General features: G+C 39.6%; 1 protein-coding gene across 8 annotated transcripts in view; it reads right to left on the reverse strand.

Moving 5' to 3' along the window:
• Fn1 (fibronectin 1) overlaps nt 1–21,650 on the reverse strand; it is a 61,518-nt gene that overhangs the window by 30,084 nt on the left and 9,784 nt on the right. For all 8 annotated transcript variants that reach the window (XM_063237461.1, XM_003474207.5, XM_063237460.1 and 5 more), the window contains exons 9-22: nt 21,066–21,242; nt 20,270–20,422; nt 18,946–19,074; nt 17,368–17,511; nt 13,242–13,363; nt 11,379–11,556; nt 11,007–11,183; nt 10,036–10,164; nt 9,858–9,947; nt 8,962–9,156; nt 7,911–8,183; nt 6,043–6,309; nt 2,000–2,094; nt 311–479 (exon numbers count right to left, since the gene is read on the reverse strand). In XM_063237461.1, the coding sequence (XP_063093531.1) occupies nt 311–479; nt 2,000–2,094; nt 6,043–6,309; nt 7,911–8,183; nt 8,962–9,156; nt 9,858–9,947; nt 10,036–10,164; nt 11,007–11,183; nt 11,379–11,556; nt 13,242–13,363; nt 17,368–17,511; nt 18,946–19,074; nt 20,270–20,422; nt 21,066–21,242 (2,298 nt within the window). The remainder of the gene's footprint in view (nt 1–310; nt 480–1,999; nt 2,095–6,042; nt 6,310–7,910; nt 8,184–8,961; nt 9,157–9,857; nt 9,948–10,035; nt 10,165–11,006; nt 11,184–11,378; nt 11,557–13,241; nt 13,364–17,367; nt 17,512–18,945; nt 19,075–20,269; nt 20,423–21,065; nt 21,243–21,650) is intronic.

The following is a 21,650-nucleotide window of genomic DNA, read 5'->3' on the forward strand; positions in this document are numbered from 1 at the left end:
TCCTATTCTAATGGAAGGAGCACTTCTGGTGGTATGGCTCAGCAGTGGCAAACCCCTGGCATGCACGCTGCAGCGGCCTGTGTGCTATCACCAAAAGCTCTAAAAAGTTCGCCAACACTGGCAATAGTAACTATTAAATGAGTTAAAATGCTACCTTGAATTTTGAAATTGCTAACTAGTAAGAGTGGGATATTTCTCCCATACCCTTCTCTTAAGTGAACAGTGATATTGATATTATATGTTTTAGAAAGAAGAACAGTTTTACAAACTAAACTGCGAAAGTAAAAATAGATACAGGAACTCTTCTTACGTGTCACCACTGTGTTTACAATCGGTGCATCCCTTTCTTGCCCGTCTCTCAGAACTTGGATGCTGTAAACGTATTCCACGCCTGGAGTCAAGCCAGACACAACGATGCTTCCCGAGTCCGAAGTCACTTCTCTTGGAGCCTCACCTCCTTGGCTTGGTCGCACACCCAACTACAAGGAAGAAAGCAAAATAAACACCAAGGACAAGTATTTCCAAAGCTGAGTTCCTGCTAGAAGTTACATTTTCTGTACTGTGAACTCCTTGGAAATGCACAGTGGACTTTTGCTAAGGAATGACCAACTTTACCTGCATTTTACACATTAACTGGACATTTCTAAGAATGGGGAGCCAGAGTGGGAAAGGTAGCTTCAAAACAGCATCAGGCAGTTTGCAAGGGAGGGTTCCGGAGAAATGTCATTACATACAGTTTTGTTTGGTAAAGAACCTCTAGGAACAAAGCAGAAGTACACAGGGACTCTGGATCACATAGCAGTTGATTTCTATTATTTGTGTTAGAAGAAATCCTCTAGGCTGTCTCTTTAATGAGTTATTCACACTCAATTCACTTTTTTAAAAGTTCCATATCATTAACAACTTGCAGCAAAGGAAAAAAAAAAAAAAAACAAACCCACTACCGTCACGGATATGTTCATAGCTTCATTTGCAGGATAATACATTACAAAATAAGAATCAAAGTTAAAGTGTCCCTAGTTTTAAATCCTTCTAAAATTCTATTTCAAAAACCCCTAGGTAACATTGTGTATCAGAGTACTCAGCTCTCTCCAGAAATCCTTCATATATTATATGGCTTCTAAAAGGCTGATACTGTTAAGAGAAATTTAGAAGATTACTGGCAAACTTGGAGAAGGATTCTCTATATTTAAAGTAGCATAATCATCATTTTGAATAGCTGCACACTTAGAAAGAAGTAGCCTTTGGTCTACTTTTTTAAAATCATGCAGATCACATCTTGGTTTCCAGCCACAATAATAATTTTCTCTCCATACTAACACTAAGGAATACTAATACTAAGGAAAGGAGTTCTTTTAAACCTATTCATCTATATTCATCCCTTCCCTAATATCATTACTTTAAAGAATGTAAATCTAGGTATCTACAAGGAATATCTCGATCTTAACTTCTATTAAGAGATTTACCCTCAGGGCTTTGAATAAGTTGAGATGAAACTGACTGGATAAAGATGTCACTTCTAAGTGACTCTGAATTTAACTGGCCTCCCTAAATTGCCTTTTGTGAACTCTGTGGCACCCACTTAGAACAACATATACAATGGAGCTTTACTATATTTAAAAAGAATTAATTCCCTGCAAGGAAAAAGACAAAACAAAATAATAGCAACAAACAAAAAGTTCAATGCTAAACCAGTGTTGTCTCCACTGCAAAGCACTCTCACAGCTTGGGGTTATCCTTCTAACAGTTCAGTGAAGAAGCTAAGTCAGAAATATTAGCTGTGTCCCACAAACTTGCACCTCGAAGCAAACCATGACACCAGCGTGCTTACCTCCTTCTGGGAGGCAGAGCACCACCCCGGTGACCCTGGTGCACAGTGGGAAAAGCAGGTAGCAAAATACAATTTCCTGCCTCCTGAACACCCTATTTCTATCACATGCAAAAACAGGAGGACCCTTCAGACCTTCATCTGATGAAATCAGAAACATCCACAAGTTACCTTAAAACCGATCCTCGGAACAGGGGTCCACGTGATCACAATGGTGGTCTCAGTCACCTCTGTGTTGTAAAATGGAATAGAGGTCCCAGGCTGCACTGTGAAATGAACCAATGCATATATTCAACAATAGGTATTGCAGCAAACAAGTATTTTTATTGATTGCCTCAATCAATCAGGTAGAGACTATAACCTAAGTTTCTCCACTGGGTGATCAGAGAGGTTAGGAGTTAGAGAAGTCAGTGCTTCTCAGCATGAAAGCACCTTGTCAATTACCTAAGACCTGGTGAAAACGTGGGTGCTCATTCCAGAGGCCTGGCATGTAGCTCAGAGTTTGCATTTCTGACAAATTGACAGATAACCCCAATTCTGGTCTGTGAATTATACTTAAGAAAGACAAAGAGCTGTATGACCTCAAAGGAAGAACTCCTTGAATTTTCTAACTTGCCTCTTTTCATCACTGCTGGGATTTGAATTTGGTGGCAGCTATATCATCAGCATAAAACAGAATTGGTTACCTAAAAAGCAATGATCATTTTGCTTCTTAATCATTAATTTAACAACAATGGTGAAATTATAAATGTGATCTAAAAATAGCTCTATCCTGAACTATTCCACGATTCCGACCAATAATTTTTGTCATAGTAAGAAATTCCACTTGAAAGTTTAAATGAATTTGGAAACTACCTGTGCATTTTAAATTCTAAAGATCTATTCTTATTTGATCATTCTTTCAGAATAATGCTGAATTACTCTACACATTAGCATTTGGAAGCACAACACAAGTTTCTTTTGAATCTCCTGCTACCTCAAGTCTGAAGATTAATTATTTAAATATTTGATCATTTATTCAGAGTAACACTACAAAAATTTAATACTTTAATACCATTAGAATTTGGAATCATAACACAAGCTTCTGTTGAACCTCCCAGTACCCTAACTCTACTGTTATTTCTCTTAGGGAAAATATGACTTAAAAGAAAAAAATAAAAGGAGACAGATCCAACAATCTTGCAACTATTATAAATTTAGAAAGGGGACACCTCAGGAGCCAAGACATTTGCACTGGGTGAACAAAGGGTTTCATAGCCCTCATTATGTCTTTACAATTCCTTCCTCTGTGTATCTAAATACAGCTGCTCTCATGGGGGAGGGGACACCGAACACATCTAAACTAAAGCACGAATGGTTGGTGAGGCCAGCGTGTCCTTCCGGACGCCACAGTCTTTAGACTCCTGTGTGTTCAGCTCCAGTCAACTGTTTCTTCTGGGCCATCAGGGAATTTAGACCTAACATTGTCGTTTTTTTGCTTTGTTTTCACTCTGGATTTTAATGTTTGCCTTCCTGTTTTTATTTTTAAAGTCCTAATGGGAAAAAGTGGGCCACTTTGTAGAGACCACTTTCGTGGCGGAACCGAGGTAATATTGGGTTAGTGAGCTCTTTTCCATGTTATTTTGATGGCATTTGGGCAACTATGGGTGGTCATCCAGGGTGGCTTTCAGGGTCTCTGAGATCATACACCACTCTGTTGCTGCTGACTTTGTCAAATGCCCAGACCAGCCCTGGGCGAACATTTGTGATAGACCACAAGAAACAATTTGGGGAACAGTCAATTTCTTTCAATGGCCATTTGTGAAAGCCACAACTTTTTTCGCAAATCACATTCTCCCCAAATGTCCTGGGCTTGAAGATGGGCTATTTTCTACTGGTTGAGGCAGCCAGCTAAGACGATACTGTCTGTCTGGGAAGGCCATCACAGGCAAATCACCAAACCACAAACCCACAAACTGCTGTCAAACAAAGAATGTGACTGTGAGCAGGAGTTACGGGCTTGGGCGGCCTGGTTAGGTGAAGAACAGCCTTGCTGGAAAGGAAATCAAATGTGCCCTATCAAGAAGGGAGTAAGCGGAGTTTCCCCAGAAGCAGCCTATTCTCCTCGCTTTTCTCACATTTGCTCTTAAGAGTTTAGCACAAGTTGTAAAACCGAGAAATATTATTCCCAGAATTCAGTTTAGTAAGACAGTAAAAAACAAAAAAACCTACGGAAACTTAAGAGTAATTTTAAAAAACGCAGACCCTGCTGATGTTTAGAACCTCGGGGAGTACTTGAAGTTCACATAAAGTTGTAGTACTCCTTGATTCAACTGTTTTATTTACATTTCAGCTTGGTTAAGCTGTTTCCATTATAATGCGGTCAACTGAACATTCAACAAATGTTTAATTCGTTAACTGAACTCTATCTAAAAAATATTACCTTTACTATCTAGTTTAATTGAAGTATAATACTTCATAATTACATATAAACTTTATTTACTATAAGTACACATAAACATATTTAATGAAGCATAAATAACAACTAATATAAAGGCCAATGTCCCCCAAAATGTTGGAATTACCTTATACTTACCTACTCCCTCATTTTTTACAGAGGCACTCTATTAAACAAAAGCTACATAAAATATGCCTTATGCTAAAGAATGAAAAGGACAATATAAAACTTTATATTTCAGGGGGCTGGGGATTTAGCTCAGCGGCAGAAGCACCTGCCTTGCAAGCAGGCAGTCGTGAGTTCGATCCCTGGTACCGATAAAAAGGAAAAAGACAAAAAAAAAAAAAAAAAAAAAAAAAAAACCTTTATATTTCAGTAAAAAAAAAAAAAAAAAAATGTCTGGCATGCACAAAGTCCTGAGTTCAATTCCTAGTACCCCTTCCCCCCAAAAAATCCACTGAAAGGTCAGATGCACTGAAATCTCCATTTCAATAGTGAAGATATAATACAAAGGCATTAATTTCATGAGGCTCAGAACCACGTAACATAAAATAGAAGAATTTCAAGATGAACTTTCTGGCAAATTAAAAGTAGATTTTGCTTTCTTGTGAAAGCGAAAGTTACTTAAGAAAAAGACTTCACTGGCCAAATCTCACATACCAAATATAAAAGGAAGGAAGTTTTGGTAAGTTATGGATTCCTATGGAAAAAAGCTTATAAAGAATTTTCTTTGAGACATAAATTTCAGTTATTTATCATTTAAAAACTGAGCTTGTCTTGACTTTTTGAATGCTTTTGAACATCTATATTTTTAAATTAGTCAAAGAAGATTTGTTGAAAGTTGTTGGAAACTTACAAACTAGAACACGGTTGAAATATATGCTGAAAAAAGTGCTTATGTTAGGTGTTTCCATAATTCAGAATGTCAAGTTGGAAAATAATGCAATGTTAGTAAAAATAGGAGTCTCATAATTCTTTGTAATGTAAATGGAATGTACTTAATAGAAATCAGCTTTGAGTAAAAGGTCTTTATTATGATGTAGATATGTAGATATATTAAAGACCCTTTTTCCTAACATGTTGAGCAAAAAAATAGACATGTCCAAAAATTATGCTAGTATTTTTCTTCACTGTGGAATTTCAAGAGTTTCAAAGAGAAAGAAGAAAAGAAAGAAAAAAGCAAAAGAAAAAGTGGGGGAAAGATCTTCTGTCTGGTAGAAGTGTTTTAGTGTTTTGTAGCCAACACTCTTAAAGTCACTGTTGCCTTAGTTTTGGGATCTATTGATCAGTACCCATTCGATCTGAAGCTTTCTAATTTTGCATATGGCTATGATATGATGCCCCAAGTAATAGGATGGAGATTCACGTGCTGATCTCTTTTGTCTCAACTTGTATGTGGCCAATTTATTTTATATGCTGGAACTTAATTTTTCTAAAAAAAGGACACTTTTCCCCTTGGTCCTTAATGTGTTGGGTGGGCCCCACGGGCCCCGCCCATGCTAGGCAAGCCCTGTACCACCCCAACCCCGCACCGTCTCCATCATTAAACATCATGCTTTGTGATTTACATTCTAGCCCAGGCTTCTGGTCTATTGCAGCCCAGGGACAAACAATTTGTAAGCCAGCAACCAGTCTTTGCATGGAGCACATTTTCAGTAGCACTGCTTTACATTATGTCCAGAGTTTTTAAACTAATATGTAAAATAATGAAAGAATAGAGAATGTAAACACGGTTAAGGACCTACAATTAAGGAAAGACATTTAAATTTCAGCTTACAAGTAGTGAAGACTCCAGTGACCTTGGGGCTCTGCTGGTTGCCTTTCACAGCCACAAGGGACACAGTGTACTCTGATCCAGGCTGCAGGTTTCGCAGTGGGTACCTGGAGGCAGAGGGCCCCACGCTGTACTGCTTGGGCTGGTCTCCACGGGTCAGGCCCACAGTCAGCCGATAGCCTGTGACCTGGGCCCGAGGTGGTGTCCAAACAACCAGAACACTCGTGTCTGTTTCATTGGTGAACTGGAGATTAGTAGGAGCATCCAGTTCTAGAAGACAAGATGAAATATTTCAGTCAACAGCAACCACATTGCAACCCTGAATTTTGATTAGCTATCCTGACTTTCCTCTTCTCAAAGTTGAAATTAAAGTAATAGTCAAATTCCTGAAAAAGGGTCAGGGATATAGCTCAGGAGCACATCCCCTGTCTGACAAGCGCAAGGTCTTGAGTTTGATTTCTGGTACCCAAAAGATTCTGGAAAAATTGAGTCTTTAAGGGAATGCTGTACAAAACTTTGCCAAAACTGTGGGGCAGTCATGAGAAATTGTTCAGCTTCTTCACTTGACTGTTCTGCTTTGGAAAGTCTAATTTTCAAAAAAAGATTTTCTCATCCCTCCCAGAAACTACATTTATATTATAATGATGGTATCTTTTTAAAAGGCAAAAAAACAAACACAAACCATATAATTTACTCTGCTTTGAGTCAAAAGGTTAAGCGCAAACAAAGGGAGAAGCCCCGAAACATGAAGACAAGAAGAAAATTCCATATGAATTAAAAGCAATATTCTATACATTTACTGAAGCAATAAAGATTTTCACTGGTTGAGAATAGACAAGAAATACGCTCATTAGAACATGTACTCAGGAACCTCAATTCATGGCAGGACACTGGTGAGTTTGTATTATCAGAATCGTATAATTGAGTATGATGGTTGCCAGTTTCCTCACAGACAGTTCAAGCAATTTTCAGATAGAAGAAACCTTTAAGATACAGTCAGGTATAATAATTGAGAGCATGGCCTTTGGAGTCAGAGAGACAGGCTTTGGGACCAGTCTATTACTTTGAAGCTCTGAAATCTTAACAAGCTGCAGAACTTAGGCCTCATTTTTTTAGGTATTCAATTTTCCCTTGCAAAGTTAAAATGAAGAGTCTGAGTATAATCCTTGCAAAGAACTGAAAAGACAACATGATGCCCAGTAACACTAGATGCTTATTACCTTTTCTATGGTGCTGAAGATTAAACCCAGGTCTTGGGCATGCTGGCCAAAGCACTCCACCACTAAGCTCCATGCACACCCCACCCAGCAAATGCCATTCTTAAATTCTACTACCTAAGTGTTCAGAGCACACATTTGTGACTTTGATCTAAATATATGTGGTTACCTTTTTAAAAATGCACTGAAATTACTTGTCTATGTCCCCATTAGCAAAGGAAATTTTAAGTTCTCTTAAATTCTCCCATTAAATAAATAAATAAACTCTCCCATTCGTGCTGTGTGTGTTGGAACATACTGGTACATGAGTGTTGTAAATGGATTACCATTCAGCATCTACAGAGCACTCCTGAATTTGTTTTCAAAGTTTATGCTGTGTGCCTGTCCAATACATATCCCATGTTGGCTGGGTATTTTCTTTTCTTTTATCTTTTTTTCATGTTTTTCTTTTTGGCACCAGAAATCAAACTCAGGACCTTGCGCTTGCCAGGCAGGCGCTCATGCTGCTGAGCTATGTCCCTGGCCCTGGCCAGGTATTCTCTCACTGCTAAGCTGTAAATGTGGGAGTGAATGACACATTGTACTTCATGACAGTTTAACAGAAAGGTGGAGAAAGCAGGGGTTGGGGACACACAGTGGCAAGGCAGGACGTACTGGTGGTCTGCTGGGCAGTCAGAGGCTTGCTCTCCCTCCCGTGGTTCACAGCGAAGACTTTGAAGAAATAGGTGACCCCAGGAGACAGGCCAGTCACTTCCGCAAAGGTATTCCTGTTGACAGGCAGCCTCTGCCCGTGTTCCCCAGGCAGGTTTACAGGGAGCACCTCGACCCGGTAGCCAGTCACCGCACTATCAGGGGGAGTCCACATGATGGTGACCTTCACATCTGTCACTTCCACGAACTGCAGGTCCCTGGGAGGGGGCACTTTATCTAACAGACAAGAGACAACTGGTCATTTGCAATTCCCACCGAAGATTATTTTAAAAAAATTTTTTTCCTGGATATGATAGGCATTTTAGAGAGCCACTCAAAAGCAATGATAAGTTTTGTTTCTTAACCAAATAACATGAGTTTTTTGCACAAATTTTGTGGCTCAGTCACACAGTTTATATTATATTTGAAGGTGTTTTTTGAAAACACACAGATAGGCATGAGTTTCCAGCATATAAGAAGTTGTCAATTTGGGGTAGAAATTTAAAATGTACATTTAAATAAAAAACAACGTTAAGGTAACTACAGAAAAACCAGTAGTTTTGTTTCACTGAATCCTTTTGCATACCTAAGAGTAACAGATGAAATGACCCATACATTTTAGGGAAATATAAGAATACCTGATGTAGCTAAATAAGTTTAGGGCAAAGGGAATATGTGTAAGATTACTTGAGTGTAGGAACTGCTGACGGAGCTCTCGGGGACAACAGTCTTCCCTCTTTTGGTCTTTTTTGAGACAAGGTCTCACTACGCAGCGCAGGCTGGCCTTGAGCTCACCTTGTAGCCCAGGTTGGTCTGGAACTTGCCTCAGCCTCTCTGGCTGAATGCAAGGGCTTGTGTCACACCTGGCAGAGACAATGGTCTTTGTCTCTCATGTTAGTCCTCCCAGGAGGCTATAACAATAGATCCAGTGCTTTGTTTTCCCACAGCAGGTTAAAAAGATGTTACTTGGTCAAGGATTAAGGGATAAGACAATAGAGAAGTGTCTTTAAGATACCTGAGCGTGGGACCCCGGTTGTTTCTTGTTGGATAAAAATGGGAGCACTTTCTTGGTTTTCTTCCACAGCGTAGATAGTGATGTTGTACTGAATGCCAGGTTGCAGGTCACTGAGAGTGACGGAGTCGGCGGTTTCGGGCAGGTTGAGTTCTGTGCTACTGCCCTCTACGGACGGTGAATAGACTATTCTGTATCCTGCAGATTTGCGAGAGAAATATATTTCACTGTTTTATGAGACACAACCTGAAAAATTTATAAATTCTCTCCTTCCTAATAGCCCTTAGCATCTTGCTTGATTAGTTAAGAAGTAGCAAGATTCTTTTGGCCTCTATGTTAACACTTCTTATAATAATGACTATTCAGAGCAAAGATAAAATAAGAACAGCCGTGTAAGCATTTTTAACAACAAACACGATATTTAAAAACTTGAGATCCTTAGTAAATGTCAATTAGAATACCTATTAGGTGAAAATATTCATGTTAAGCTGATTTCTCTTGTGTTGTGGGTGACAGGAGTAATTAATAGCCCAGCCTGAACACAGGGTTGTCTAGCACTGTCTGCATCTTCTAGCAACTTCAATGAGAACTATCTGGAAACATTTCATGTCTGCAACCCTAGGTAGGAAAAGGCTTGCTTTAATAAGCCAAGGAGCTGTCTTCATTGGTAATATGCGTATGTTACAGGGTGTGTTGTGTGTGTGCCTGTGTCTGTGTGTGTAAGGAAGTTAACTGTGTGCAAAAACACATACAAATACACACACGAATCTCCAGTAATCACATGGTATTAAGCAAGTAATCTACTGAGTCTGTAGTGTAGTCAGAATCTGCTGGCTCCCTCCACTCTCTGTGATCTGTCAGAAAGATTATACAGAAGCCAAGATCAAGGCTAAGCTGACCTGTGATGGGAGCCTGGGGTCTGCTCCAGCTAACCACAATGGAAGTGTCGTCAACTCGGTCCACAGTGGGGTTAGGCGGGGCATCCGGAGCTAACAAAGAAAGGAAGGGGTGAGGCAAACATCTCCCACCAGGCCTGCAGTGTGAGGACCCCCACCCGCCACCCTGTAGCAAGCGCACCTGTTGTCTGTGAAGTGGACAGGATCAAACTCTGCTTTCCTTCCTCAGAGATCTGATAGACGTTGACAATGTACTTGCGGCCAGGCAGCAGGTCAGGGATGTTCACAGAAGTGGCCGTGCTTGGAAGATCTTTGAAATAAAAAAGGAAAAGTTGCATCCAACGCCTCTGTAACATTGAGAAGAACTTCATGCTCACAGAGAAGAGAGACTAGAAAGAAATGTGCTAGTGGATTAAAGCAGTAATTGTCAGCATACCACGGGCTGCATTTGCCCTTACTTTTCAAGTTGTCTTCTCTGAAGATGCATAACTTTTATAATCCACCCTCGAATTTTAAAACCTAGCTCTCTGTGATTCAAAGTCAGCATAGTAGAGGGATGGGGGTGGGATAGAAAGGATATTCTTTTCCTGATCTTGGTGTTTATCACATGGTTTTGGTCAGTAAGCTTTTTATTTTTCATTTTTGAGACAAGGTCTCACTATGCAGTTCAGACTGGTCTTGAACTGACTATGTAGCCCAGGCTAGCTCTGAAGCTGAGGCCATCTCCTGCCTCAGCCTCCCTCCTGAGTGCTGGGATTACAGACATGCACCACCATGCCCAGCTAGTAAATTTAAAAGACCCTGTAACCATGAGACTGTGAGAGGCATACACACGTCCTAAGCATCTTTAAAAGCTATCATCGAACACTAGTACTTCTGCATCCTGGGAATTAGCTTCATGAAGCTTCACTGTCACCTGGGCCTGCACCCAGGGAAATGCACAGAGCACCCCACATCTGAGCAGGCCAAGGCAAGACACCCATCGGTTCTGTAAAGGGCCAGGCCATCCCTTCTCTTCACCAAAGGAAGCAGTGTTCCCCTGGGGCTGCGGATTAGCTGCAGGGACCACCGGCCTGGCTGTCATCTGCCAACAGCCCCTCCAAACCCAAGAGCCTCCCTCCAAACCCATCCTGAGCCCCTCTACCAGCTCACCCAGGTACTGCGGTTCATCGCCTTCCTCGCTCAGCTCGTACTCCACCCGGAACCCTGACACGGTGTCCGAAGCTGAGACCCAAGAGACCACGAAGCTGCTGGCTGTGATTTCGGTCACAGATTCCGAGGTGGCCACAACCGGAGGAGGCACCGTTGACTCTCCCGTCACAGTGTTGCCTAGAGCATCATGGAAAGGAGAAAACAAGCCCTCAGAGATCCCGCATGCTCACCGCGCTCGCCTGCAGAGGGTTACTGTTTTTAAATGCATGTGTGGACGAACACAGACTGAGAGCGTGAGGGCTTTGTGAAGGGAGCTCGAGTCCGAGGTTGCAGCTCAGGTGCAGACTGTAGGGTGCAGGGGCAGCTACGTACTGGTCACTGGAGTGCTGGCGCTGGTGGTGAAGTCGAAGCGCGTCACCTCCCTGTGGCCATACTGCTGATAGCTGATGAGCTGCCCCTCGTACACCACGCCCGGGGTCAGGCCTTTGATGGTGTAGGAGTTCAAGTGGCCTGGAATAGTAGCGTCCTTCCAGCGGCCTGTACTGGTTTTCTGAAATTTAAATTAAAAAAAAAATCATGCAAGAGTTTATGAGGGCAAACATTTAGAGATGATGCTCAGTGATCGTCGAAGAAGAAGCAAGAAACTTTTGCAGCTCCGTTCTGGAGGAAAATCACGGGAACCAGTAGCTGGGTGTGTTGATATTAGTAATTACTGTTATTAAGAGCAGTATAGGAGTTAGTACTTGCTTGATATTTACCATGTGCTATTATGCTCTGGGGTATTTTGCTTGCATCTATCCCCCCCATCTTCATCTCCTACCTCCTAACCAGAGAGAATGGTACTGTTACTCGATTTTACTGGTGGGGTAGAGCGACATGCTTGAGGTTACAGGGTCGCAGGTGCCAAGGACCATCCCTTTGGCTAGACTGCTTCCTTAATTAACATCAGTAACGTAGTGATGATGATCCCAAATTTCATATTTTCCAATTTTTTCATTTTTATAACATTCCTCTTTAAAGTGGGAAAAGGCACAGTTCTATTTTTTATAGAGGGATACAATTCAAGTGTCATGCCTTGTAGGGAAAATCCAAAGGCATAATAATGTTTTGGGACTCAGATTCTGGGGTCATTGAAATGAGGTCCTAGGTTTTGTGTCTCATTCTTAGAAAAAAATTACCCCATCAGGAATGGCTAGCCAACTTTGGGCAAGACTATAGAAGAATGTAATTTCAGTTTATTTAATCTTTTGCTTCCAGTTTACATTTTCATATCCTGTCCAGCTTCATTAATATGTCATGGATCACAAAATTCATTGCAATACAATGTGTGCAAAAGTAACACGCTAACTTCAAACAAGACGAACTCCTTTTAAGTGTAAATATTCTGAATATTAAGTATCAAAATACATTTTCATGTGTAGTCATTTATTAAAATAACTCAGTCAACTCAATTCTCAATAATTTAAATGTTTAAATGTCAATTTACATTTGGTAGATAAATGAAAATGATCCTAGTACTCTTTAAATTTTTACCCAACTACACTGTAGAAAATTTGTAATTAGTCATTACAATTAGCTTTACATTATTGATAACTTCTATTCAACTTCTATTGATAGCTTCTTCTGAGCTATCAGAAGAAAAATATCAGAAATTAAATTCATGTGGCAAAAAGATGAAAAATCTTAATTGTTAAAGACCTCAAAAGGAATTCATTACTGCCACTCTTGGATGACTTTTTCCATTTTAATATCCATTTGATATCTACTTACAAATGCCCCATTTATAGTGGTCACACATAATACTTCATTTAAGTCTAAAATAAAATGGGCAAGCACTGGGGATATAGCTCAGGGGCATAAGTGCCTGCCTGACAAGCACAAGGTCCTGAGTTCAATTCGTGATACCAAAATCTATCTATCTATCTATCTATCTATCTATCTATCTATCTATCTATCGTAATATAGAGCAATGTAGGGGCTAGGGATTTAGCTCAGCGGCATAAGCGCCTGCCTTGCAAGCAGGCAGTCGTGAGTTTGATCCCCAGTACAGATAAAAAAGAAAAAGACCAAAAAAAAAAAAAAACCAGAGGAGCAAATACAGAGTAATGTAGTAATCAGTAACGTAGTGATGATGAGCCTAAATTTATCAGTAGACTAAAAAACTGAAACAAACAAAACATATAAGAATTTGCTAAGCATGAGATCTGGTATCCGGGATTCTGGGGGGATACTCACGGGTCTCCACCGGAGGACATACTGAGTGATGTGTGATGGTTCTGGGGCATTCCACTGGATGGGGTGAGAGTTGGGCTGGCTGGGAGTCTCGGTGATAATCACCTGGACAGGACCACTGGAGCCTGAAAATGACAGTGTGGGATTTGGCTATCTTGAGTATACATTCACTTAAATGTAAAATTTAATGTCCATGGACAGCTACCTTGAAAGGTGATTTGCTCATCAGTAAACAGGAGTATTATTATTGTCTGGGCTCAGTTAAGCCTTTTACACATTGGCAATAAAAAAAATCAGTACAACACATCCTTTTGCAGCTGATACTTATTGTCCAAGTAAGAATGCAAGTAAGAACTTGTTTATAACAAAAAATTTTTTAAATTTCTGATAGCCTATTTTCTTTTTTATTTTCAAAGTAAGAATTATGAGACAACTACAGAACTGATCTAATGCAAATAATGCAATTCAGCTTTCAAACTTCATTTAACGGTTATATCAACCTTCTTTTAAAGCAAATTCTAATTCATGAAACTTTTGGCCATAAATGAATCCAGTATCTAACAAGGAAGCAACAGCCCAGAGTGGTGGCACACACCTCTATTCCCAGCACTCAGGAGGCTGAGGTAGGAGGGTCGTCATGGGTTCAAGGCCAACCTGGGCTATACAGGTGGACTCAAAGTGAACCTGAACTACACAGCAAGACCTTGTCTGGGGCTCAGGGGAGAACATTCCAAAGGCCATGTGACATGAGGTAAAACAAACACATTTCCAAACAGGGTAGAATCTTAAACAAATAGACAAGGGTAATAATTAAAGACATGGTTGTATTCCTCATCAGTCTAAGCATTCTATCTGGGAAAATAAATCATATTTTGTTCAAAATGTATAACACAAAATTATGCCATTTACCCAATTCTAACAGATCAAAAGGAGTTAACTAAAATGGCATTAGAAGTATATATAATTGACTGTTTCCACTTCTTGGTATATATGTCTGTTAAAAACAAAATTTTGAGTACAGATTTATCTCTTCTGTTTTAAAAAAAAAGCAAAATAATAAAAAGAAATCAATTTCTTAATACAGCAAATTCCATTTAGGAAAATAATGAAATAGCACTGAAAAAAACGCATGTCTAAACAGAAAACTCTCTCTAAATGCCCTCTTCTTCTGAAGGCCAGTGTTCACTTTGCTAAAAATAACAGTTGTTATTTTCAAATTGATAATAACTTTTGCAAGAATGTCCTATGTATTCAAACAAAACAAAATTTTGTGTATTTAACAAAGTGCTTTGCTGGAATAACAGATTTAAGTTTTCTGAAAGCTCTTAGAAAAATACACAGTATTGATTTTTGAAACTTTATTATTATCTTAGCTGCTAAGTTCTCTTTAAAATGAGCTTTTCTTTAGCAAAACAAATACGTAACTTGCAGAACTATGGACTCTAAAATTCTAGAATAAGATACTCCTACACAGAATTCAAAGTTAGTTAAAGACGTTTCAACAAATGTTTTTGAATCTTAACTTCATTTAATGTATGTATTTAAGGCACATGAATATTAAAATTCATGTGTAAAATTATCAGTTTTCCATTCTAATATGGTACATATTTCATATTTATTTTGATCAATTGGCAGAAGTCAATTCAGTGATCCTCTCTGAGTCCCCCCTTTCTGTTCATGAAGATTTTCAAAAATGTCAATTTTTTTTTTTTGTTTTTATCGGTACCAGGGATCGAACTCACGACTGCCTGCTTGCAAGGCAGGCACTTATGCCACTGAGCTAAATCCCCAGTCCCTTCAGTTTTTAAATATTTAAGCACAATTGTGTAAATTTGACTAAAGTGCTTCAGTATGAATCAGTGCATACAGAAATATCATGTCCTTAAATTATTTATCATGAACCCACATAAGGTTTAAAAATCGATCTGTTAGACAAATCTTGCTTCGCGATACTCAACATGCATTTTAGTTCAGTGGATCAATTACAATGTCGAAGAGGGAAAGTTTACAATGGTAATGGCTATGAAGATTTAAAACAACCCAGAAGACCGCTACTGCTCATGTGTAAGACTTATCTTCCACTGTCTGTAAGGACACAGAAAAAGGGTGACAAAGGAGAAGGAGGGGGGAAAAAAAGTACTCCAGCCAAAGAGGAGAAAAGCAAAAATTATTCTCCTCCTTACAGACTTCCTCTAAAAAACCTGCACTCAACAGCAATAGACTTTAGCACATTTTTGTCCAGGAAGTAAAAGAACCACGTTTTTGGTTAGTCAGCTAAATTCCTATTACCACATTCCACTGTGTGCTACAAACACTTTGAAGCTGAAGAGATAAAAATTTTGAAGTCATTTACATTTTTTTTTCTTTTGAGACAGGGCATATGTAGTGTAGGTCAGGCTTGAACTCACTAAATAGTCCAGGCTGGCCTCAAACTCACAATTTTCCGGCCTCAGCCTCTTGAGTGTTAGAATTACAGGTGTACGCTGCTGTGCTCAGTTTAAAATTATGATAATCCTTTTGATATCTGTTAGTTGATGGAAGTTTTCAGTTAGCTTAACTGGCATGTCTGAGCAAAAATTACTTAGCACTATGAAATCTTCATTTACTCAGTCTGATTAAACAGGTAATAGTCACGAAAAGATACAGTGCAATGTCTACATTTCAAAAATCAGTTGTTAAAGTAAAAATAATGAGTAATTTCCGGTGAAAGTCACTGGAGAAATTAAGCTTTTATGAATTTTTTGACTCTTTCCCTTTTTCCCCCTCTAATTTGCTGAGGTCTGTGCTTTTCTAGTTGCTTATTGACAAACCAAATGCCTCTTATCTTCTGTGAGTTTGAGCAACTCTACCAAGTCCTCTGTACAAGGAACAAACAGGGCGATGCTCAGAGACAACCGGGAATCTGTTGTTCCTTTATTCTCCCCCCACCTTCAAACTCTGTATCCTTAGCATGATCCACTGAGCAATGCAGACACATGGATAAACACCAAACAGCATGTCTGAGGTTAGAGGCCAGCCCTGCTCCCCTGAATCTCTTATGTTCACCTGACCCTCGCTGTCACCCATTTTTTGGAGGGTACAACAGAGTGCACAGGTAAAACTCCAACCAGGAGGGCTCCTTCCCATCCAGATTTTTTTCTGTAGGTCCACTTCAATGCAAGCAGCTACATGGAAAGGCTTATTTTAAAAGATATAAGAGAAAAGGGCTCTCTCAATCACACAGAAGATAATTTTTCCAAAAATGCCACATCTGTAGAAACCATAAACAGAAATGAGAATTTCTTTGGAAGTTTCTATCCTCTAGTTACATCGTTTTAAAAACTCAACTAATTCAAATTGTGTACTACCAGGACTTACAGGACGTCTACAATCAAATTTAAAACAACATTAAATCTTAAAAACATGTCTAAAGTTGGTGGAGGCTTAAGAGACTCTGCCCCTCAGCAGTTATTTGACTAACTGGTGTCTAATAAATTGGCCTTTATAATTCAGTATATTTGATAATAATCATAGAGAATTTTAAGTCAAATTTTTATTCTAAAAACGAATGAATAACACCAACACAAGGTTCTATGTCTTACACAATGTCTTTATGACCTGAAAAACCCAGTAAAATAAACATTTGAGCGTGTTTAAACTGTGCAGGCAGAGTTCAGTGAGTTTCTCACTTTGGCCCCAGGATAGTTTGTTCCATATTGCAAATGATCAAACAAGTGCTAAGTTTGACCCAGAGAGCAGAAATGACATGGTGAATGAATTTCACGTGGTCTCTGTATGTGACTTCTGTTGAGAATTACCGTGTACAGCCCCAATCCTTTACTACCTGTACTTCCCTGGATACCTCCCAGACAGATGTGAAAACTAACCAGGGCATTAACCTAATGGAATGCTGCACAGCTAAGAAACAAAAACCAAAGATGTGTACCTTTTCACAGTCTTCTAGTCTATACTTTCACTTGATGGGGAGGAGAAAGGAAAATCTCTTTGGTTAGCAATCTGATTACAGGATAGTGTGATACGATAAAGGATCAGAAGCAGGAGTCCCCAAGTTAGGCTTCAAAGTATTAACAAGCACTGGAGCTGCCCTATTGCTAAAACCACCGCGATTTGCAGGCAGAGAGCGGCTTACCTGCGTAGGTCTGCAAAGGCTGGCAGTGCCACTCCCCAATGCCACGGCCATAGCAATAGCACTGATATCTGACACCATGCACGTATTTCTCCCAGGAGTCTCCAATTTGATAAAATGTTCGGGATTCTGAATCCTGGCATTGGTCTAGAATATATGTAAAGAAAAGATAAACAGCCTAGACAGCTTAAAGCTACAAATTCAACTTGCTAGATTACAAGTTCTGATAGAAAAATAAAAAGAATATTTAAATTTTTAAGGCACACTGCCCTATTAATCCCCCTCCAAATATTGCGCCTCATTTTAAACATGGCTTATCCCATCACTTGTGCGATTTTCTGAAGCAGTTCTGAAGTCCTCTTTCATGATACTCTTTACTTGCACTGTGTTGGATACCCTGATGTCCCAAATCAATTAAAAACATTCAAGTTTCCAGGTCATTTTCACTTCGGTACATTAAGCTGAAATGACTGTGTAGCTAAAGACACTCAAGAAAGAGGACTTACAAAAGTGCTCCAGAAAGTCACCAGAATGATGAGATAAGGTTATTTGAAGTGAAGTGAGGGGGAATGTTTTGAGAGAGATCAGTAACAATGTCTTTTATTGTGATAATTTTTTAATAGAAACATTCAACCAGATATTATGATCAAAATTAAAATAGAAAATTTTAACTGTACTTACAAATATATGCATTTAAAACAGTCAATAGCATTCTTTACCTTGCTGGATAATTAATAAACAAAAGACAACTATTGGGAAGAGTATCTTTTTCTGAAAAAGGTACTATTTCTAAATAAAAATGTAAAGATTAAGATTTTGGTATATTATAATCTAAATATTAATTTGGGGAAAAATGAAATACTGTTTTTCACCAGTATCAATGCAACTGGCTTATGTGAACAAGCAATGGGAAAAACTGCAACAATTTCACTTTATACATATTTCTTTGAAATTTGGAAATGTGCATTTAAATGTAAATGAGTGAACTAAGTTTTATGAGTGCCTGCTGTACATTTTCCAAAAAGCCTCCTAGGGTCCTTCTCAGTTGCGGCAATCTCAGATCAAACAAACTCATGTTATCAGTTTGTTTTCTCAGTCAGCAACCTGCCTCTTTCAGTAAATGAGTATTAATGGATTACCTTAAAATTTGGACAGCTGGTAACACAGCCCTTTTAGCCTACAACCTCCACTCTTTGCTCAGGCCTCGTACAAAGGGCAGCTTGAAACACACAGTGCTTTCCAGTAACGTATTTACTGGCATGATCCTTTGCTCCTATTATCCGATAGTAAGTCAAGGAAATCTTTTCCTAACATGCTCTGGCTTTATGATTCAGAGCCAAAAACCGACTCCATTCAATCACAGTAAACCTACATTTGTCACCAAATTGAGCAAAAAGCAGATGATTATCACTATGAAGGTTATATATTAGTTCATGACGTGTGAAAAGACATCAGGCTTGCTAGAAACAGCTGAGCGGAGGTTGGAGACCTCAGGTGTGTAGTCTCAAATGGCCCTCCTTATCTGACACAGTTAATAAATCATGATATCCAGAACTACCCACGAAAGAAGGGACTGCTCACCAATGGGGTCGCACTTCCACCTGCCCCTGCCCTGACCAAAGCAGGTACAGTTCAGCATGTGTCCCTCCTCGTGACGCTTGTGGAACGTGTCATTCACATTGTAGGTGATGTTGTCAACAATGCATTGATCTATTCGGGAAATGGGAGGATGGACGAGAAACTTTTAAAACCTCTGATGAAATCACACTTTTGAAAACATTCAGTTGCCCTACTTCATCATCAATGCCTTCCACTACAGGAACATAAGGTAACCCTGCCCCCAAAGCTTAGTAATACAGTTTGCCTTCACTTCAACTCTGTCTTGAAGAGACCTGTGAATGCTGGAGGTTACAGCACACAAAACTAAAGAATGTGGCAAAATCTGCCTTCCTGTGAAGAGCCAATTTTTAAACAAAATATCTTCATTTCTGTAAAGTTCTTAGTTGCTAATTTTCTTTCAATCTCTGCTTGTTATATAGTAAGATGGTTAAACATATTTATGCACCACACAGAATGTGGTCTGGTTTCTGGAAAGGGAAGCAGGGAGGAGATATTTGGATTTAAGAAATAAAATGTTTGTAAAAAAAGAAAAATAGATCAACTCTGTTTCACACTCTTCTGAGAGACCCTGAGAGAATTACTTTCCCTCTCTGGGTCTTGGCTGCTCCATCTGTTAAATGAGGAACTGGTCTGCACACCTTATTAAGGTTCTAGGAACATCAGATATAATCATACTCCTCTTGGGTTGTTACCCACTGGATACCACAAAAGGAACAAATTCAGGCCAATATCTACACACCTACTTGGACTACTTAGGATTAGCTCAAGAGTTCTACATTTGAAATCAAAGAAATGGAAAACTTAAAAATTATTTTAGCAAACCAACAGTTCTTCTCTTCTTACAGGTCTGGGTCCAAAGGGGGGGGGGCTATCTAAACAGAATAAATGAGCCTCTCTATATATTTATTTTTCTTAAATTTGGATCAGCAAAGATTTGATTTCACTATCTTTCTCTATAGAAATGATCTAATCTTTTCTAGACATGAATCCAGTAGCATCCTCTAAAGCTAAAAGGATTAGATGTTTGTGTTTTTGCCTTCAAAGTCATCCCTCTGGTTCAGCCTAAGCTCTCCCATCCTACTTTAGGGCCTGTTAATTCCTAAGCCAGATTTTCTTACCTGGCTGCCTGCAATGACAGCCTTCTCTAGTACATAGCTCAGTGGGTCATCAATGCAAATTTCTCTCTGTTTCTGGCATCGTATATGTTTTTTTTTTTTTTAATGTGAGAGCCTGTTTCACAGCCCTATTCAATTTTTCAAATATGTTCAAAAACAAGGCAGCATACCTCGGAGCTGGGAGTAGGCGACACACGTCCATTCCCCACGACCATTCCCAACACATGTGCACCTCATCATGTGGCCCATGTCATGCTGTTTATCCCACTGGTCGCCAATTCGATACATGACTCCTTCATTGGTTGTGCAGATTTCCTCGTGGGCTGTTTGGAAACAGAAACAGAACGCACTGGGTACCAAAACGGGTCTTATCCCCAGCTCACCTTTCATCCTTTCATCCTCACATTCTAGAAAAACCCACTGGAGGTATCCTGGATCTCTCTCTTTTCAGCACTCCCCAAATCCTTTCTGTTGGCTGCTCCAGGTGGCTCTACCTTTTGGGATTACCCAGAACCCTTCTCTCTCCACGTCCAGGGCAGCTTTCCTGATCCATATTATCACCAGGTCAGGTCTGGACCTCTCATGTCACCGTCTCTCTTCTCTCAGTGTGTACTCCTGCCCCCTTAAAAACTATTCTTCCCAGCGTGGCCGGAGGAAGGAACCTTTCAAGTCTTAAGTGATAGACAGGCACAGCGGCTTGTGTCTTCACAGCATTCTGATACGGGAAGATCTCGGGTTCAACCCCAGGCTGGACAACTTAGCAAAAACATCTCAAAATTAAAAATAAAAAGGGCCAGAGATGTAACTCAGTATAAAGGTCTTGAGTTCAATCTCCGATAGCACACACATACATAAAGTTTTGTTTTCCAAACTGTCCTAATGAGGAAATAAGAGGAAGGAGAACTCCAGTTTTTGTTTGTTCCCCGATGTATGTCCACCCAGGCAACAGAGAGGGTCACATCTTACCAGCCATGGGGCAGAATCCAAACTTCTGGTCGGCGTCATAGTTCTGTGTGGTGCCACACCATTTCATGTTGTCTCTCCTGCCCTCAGAGGTACAGTCGGTGTAATTGTGATTGTTGTACAGGAAGGGGAAATGGCACAGGGCACCATTGGAATTTCCACCTCGAGTCTGGACCAAAACTGCCCAGGACAATGAATATGAAGAATAAATATGAAGAAGATTACAGTTGAGCTTTCCCACATACAAAGAAATAACTACAGAAAGATTCTCAGAGAAAATGAGGTTTCTCCAGCTAATTATTAGTCTACCTCCGGGTAAAACATATCTGATAATATAGTTCTAAGCCTTTTCACATATTCACCTTCAACCTTTGATAAGTTTCAGTATCATTTGCACTCATTTCCCAACTAAAAGAAAAATACAAAAGACTAAATGATAGCTTTGAATAATAGTTTTATCCAGAAAATAAGTAAAGGCACCCTGACACCCACTCTACTGATTTTAATATACAAGTATCTTTAATCACATCATAGTCTATGTATCAAAACAAATGAACTTGGAGGGCCCTTCCCTTGGTGTTATTCCCC

The sequence above is a fragment of the Cavia porcellus genome, unplaced genomic scaffold (assembly GCF_034190915.1).
Source record: "Cavia porcellus strain 051 isolate PalLab524CR breed Dunkin Hartley unplaced genomic scaffold, mCavPor4.1 scaffold_26, whole genome shotgun sequence".
Taxonomy (NCBI): domain Eukaryota; kingdom Metazoa; phylum Chordata; class Mammalia; order Rodentia; family Caviidae; genus Cavia; species Cavia porcellus.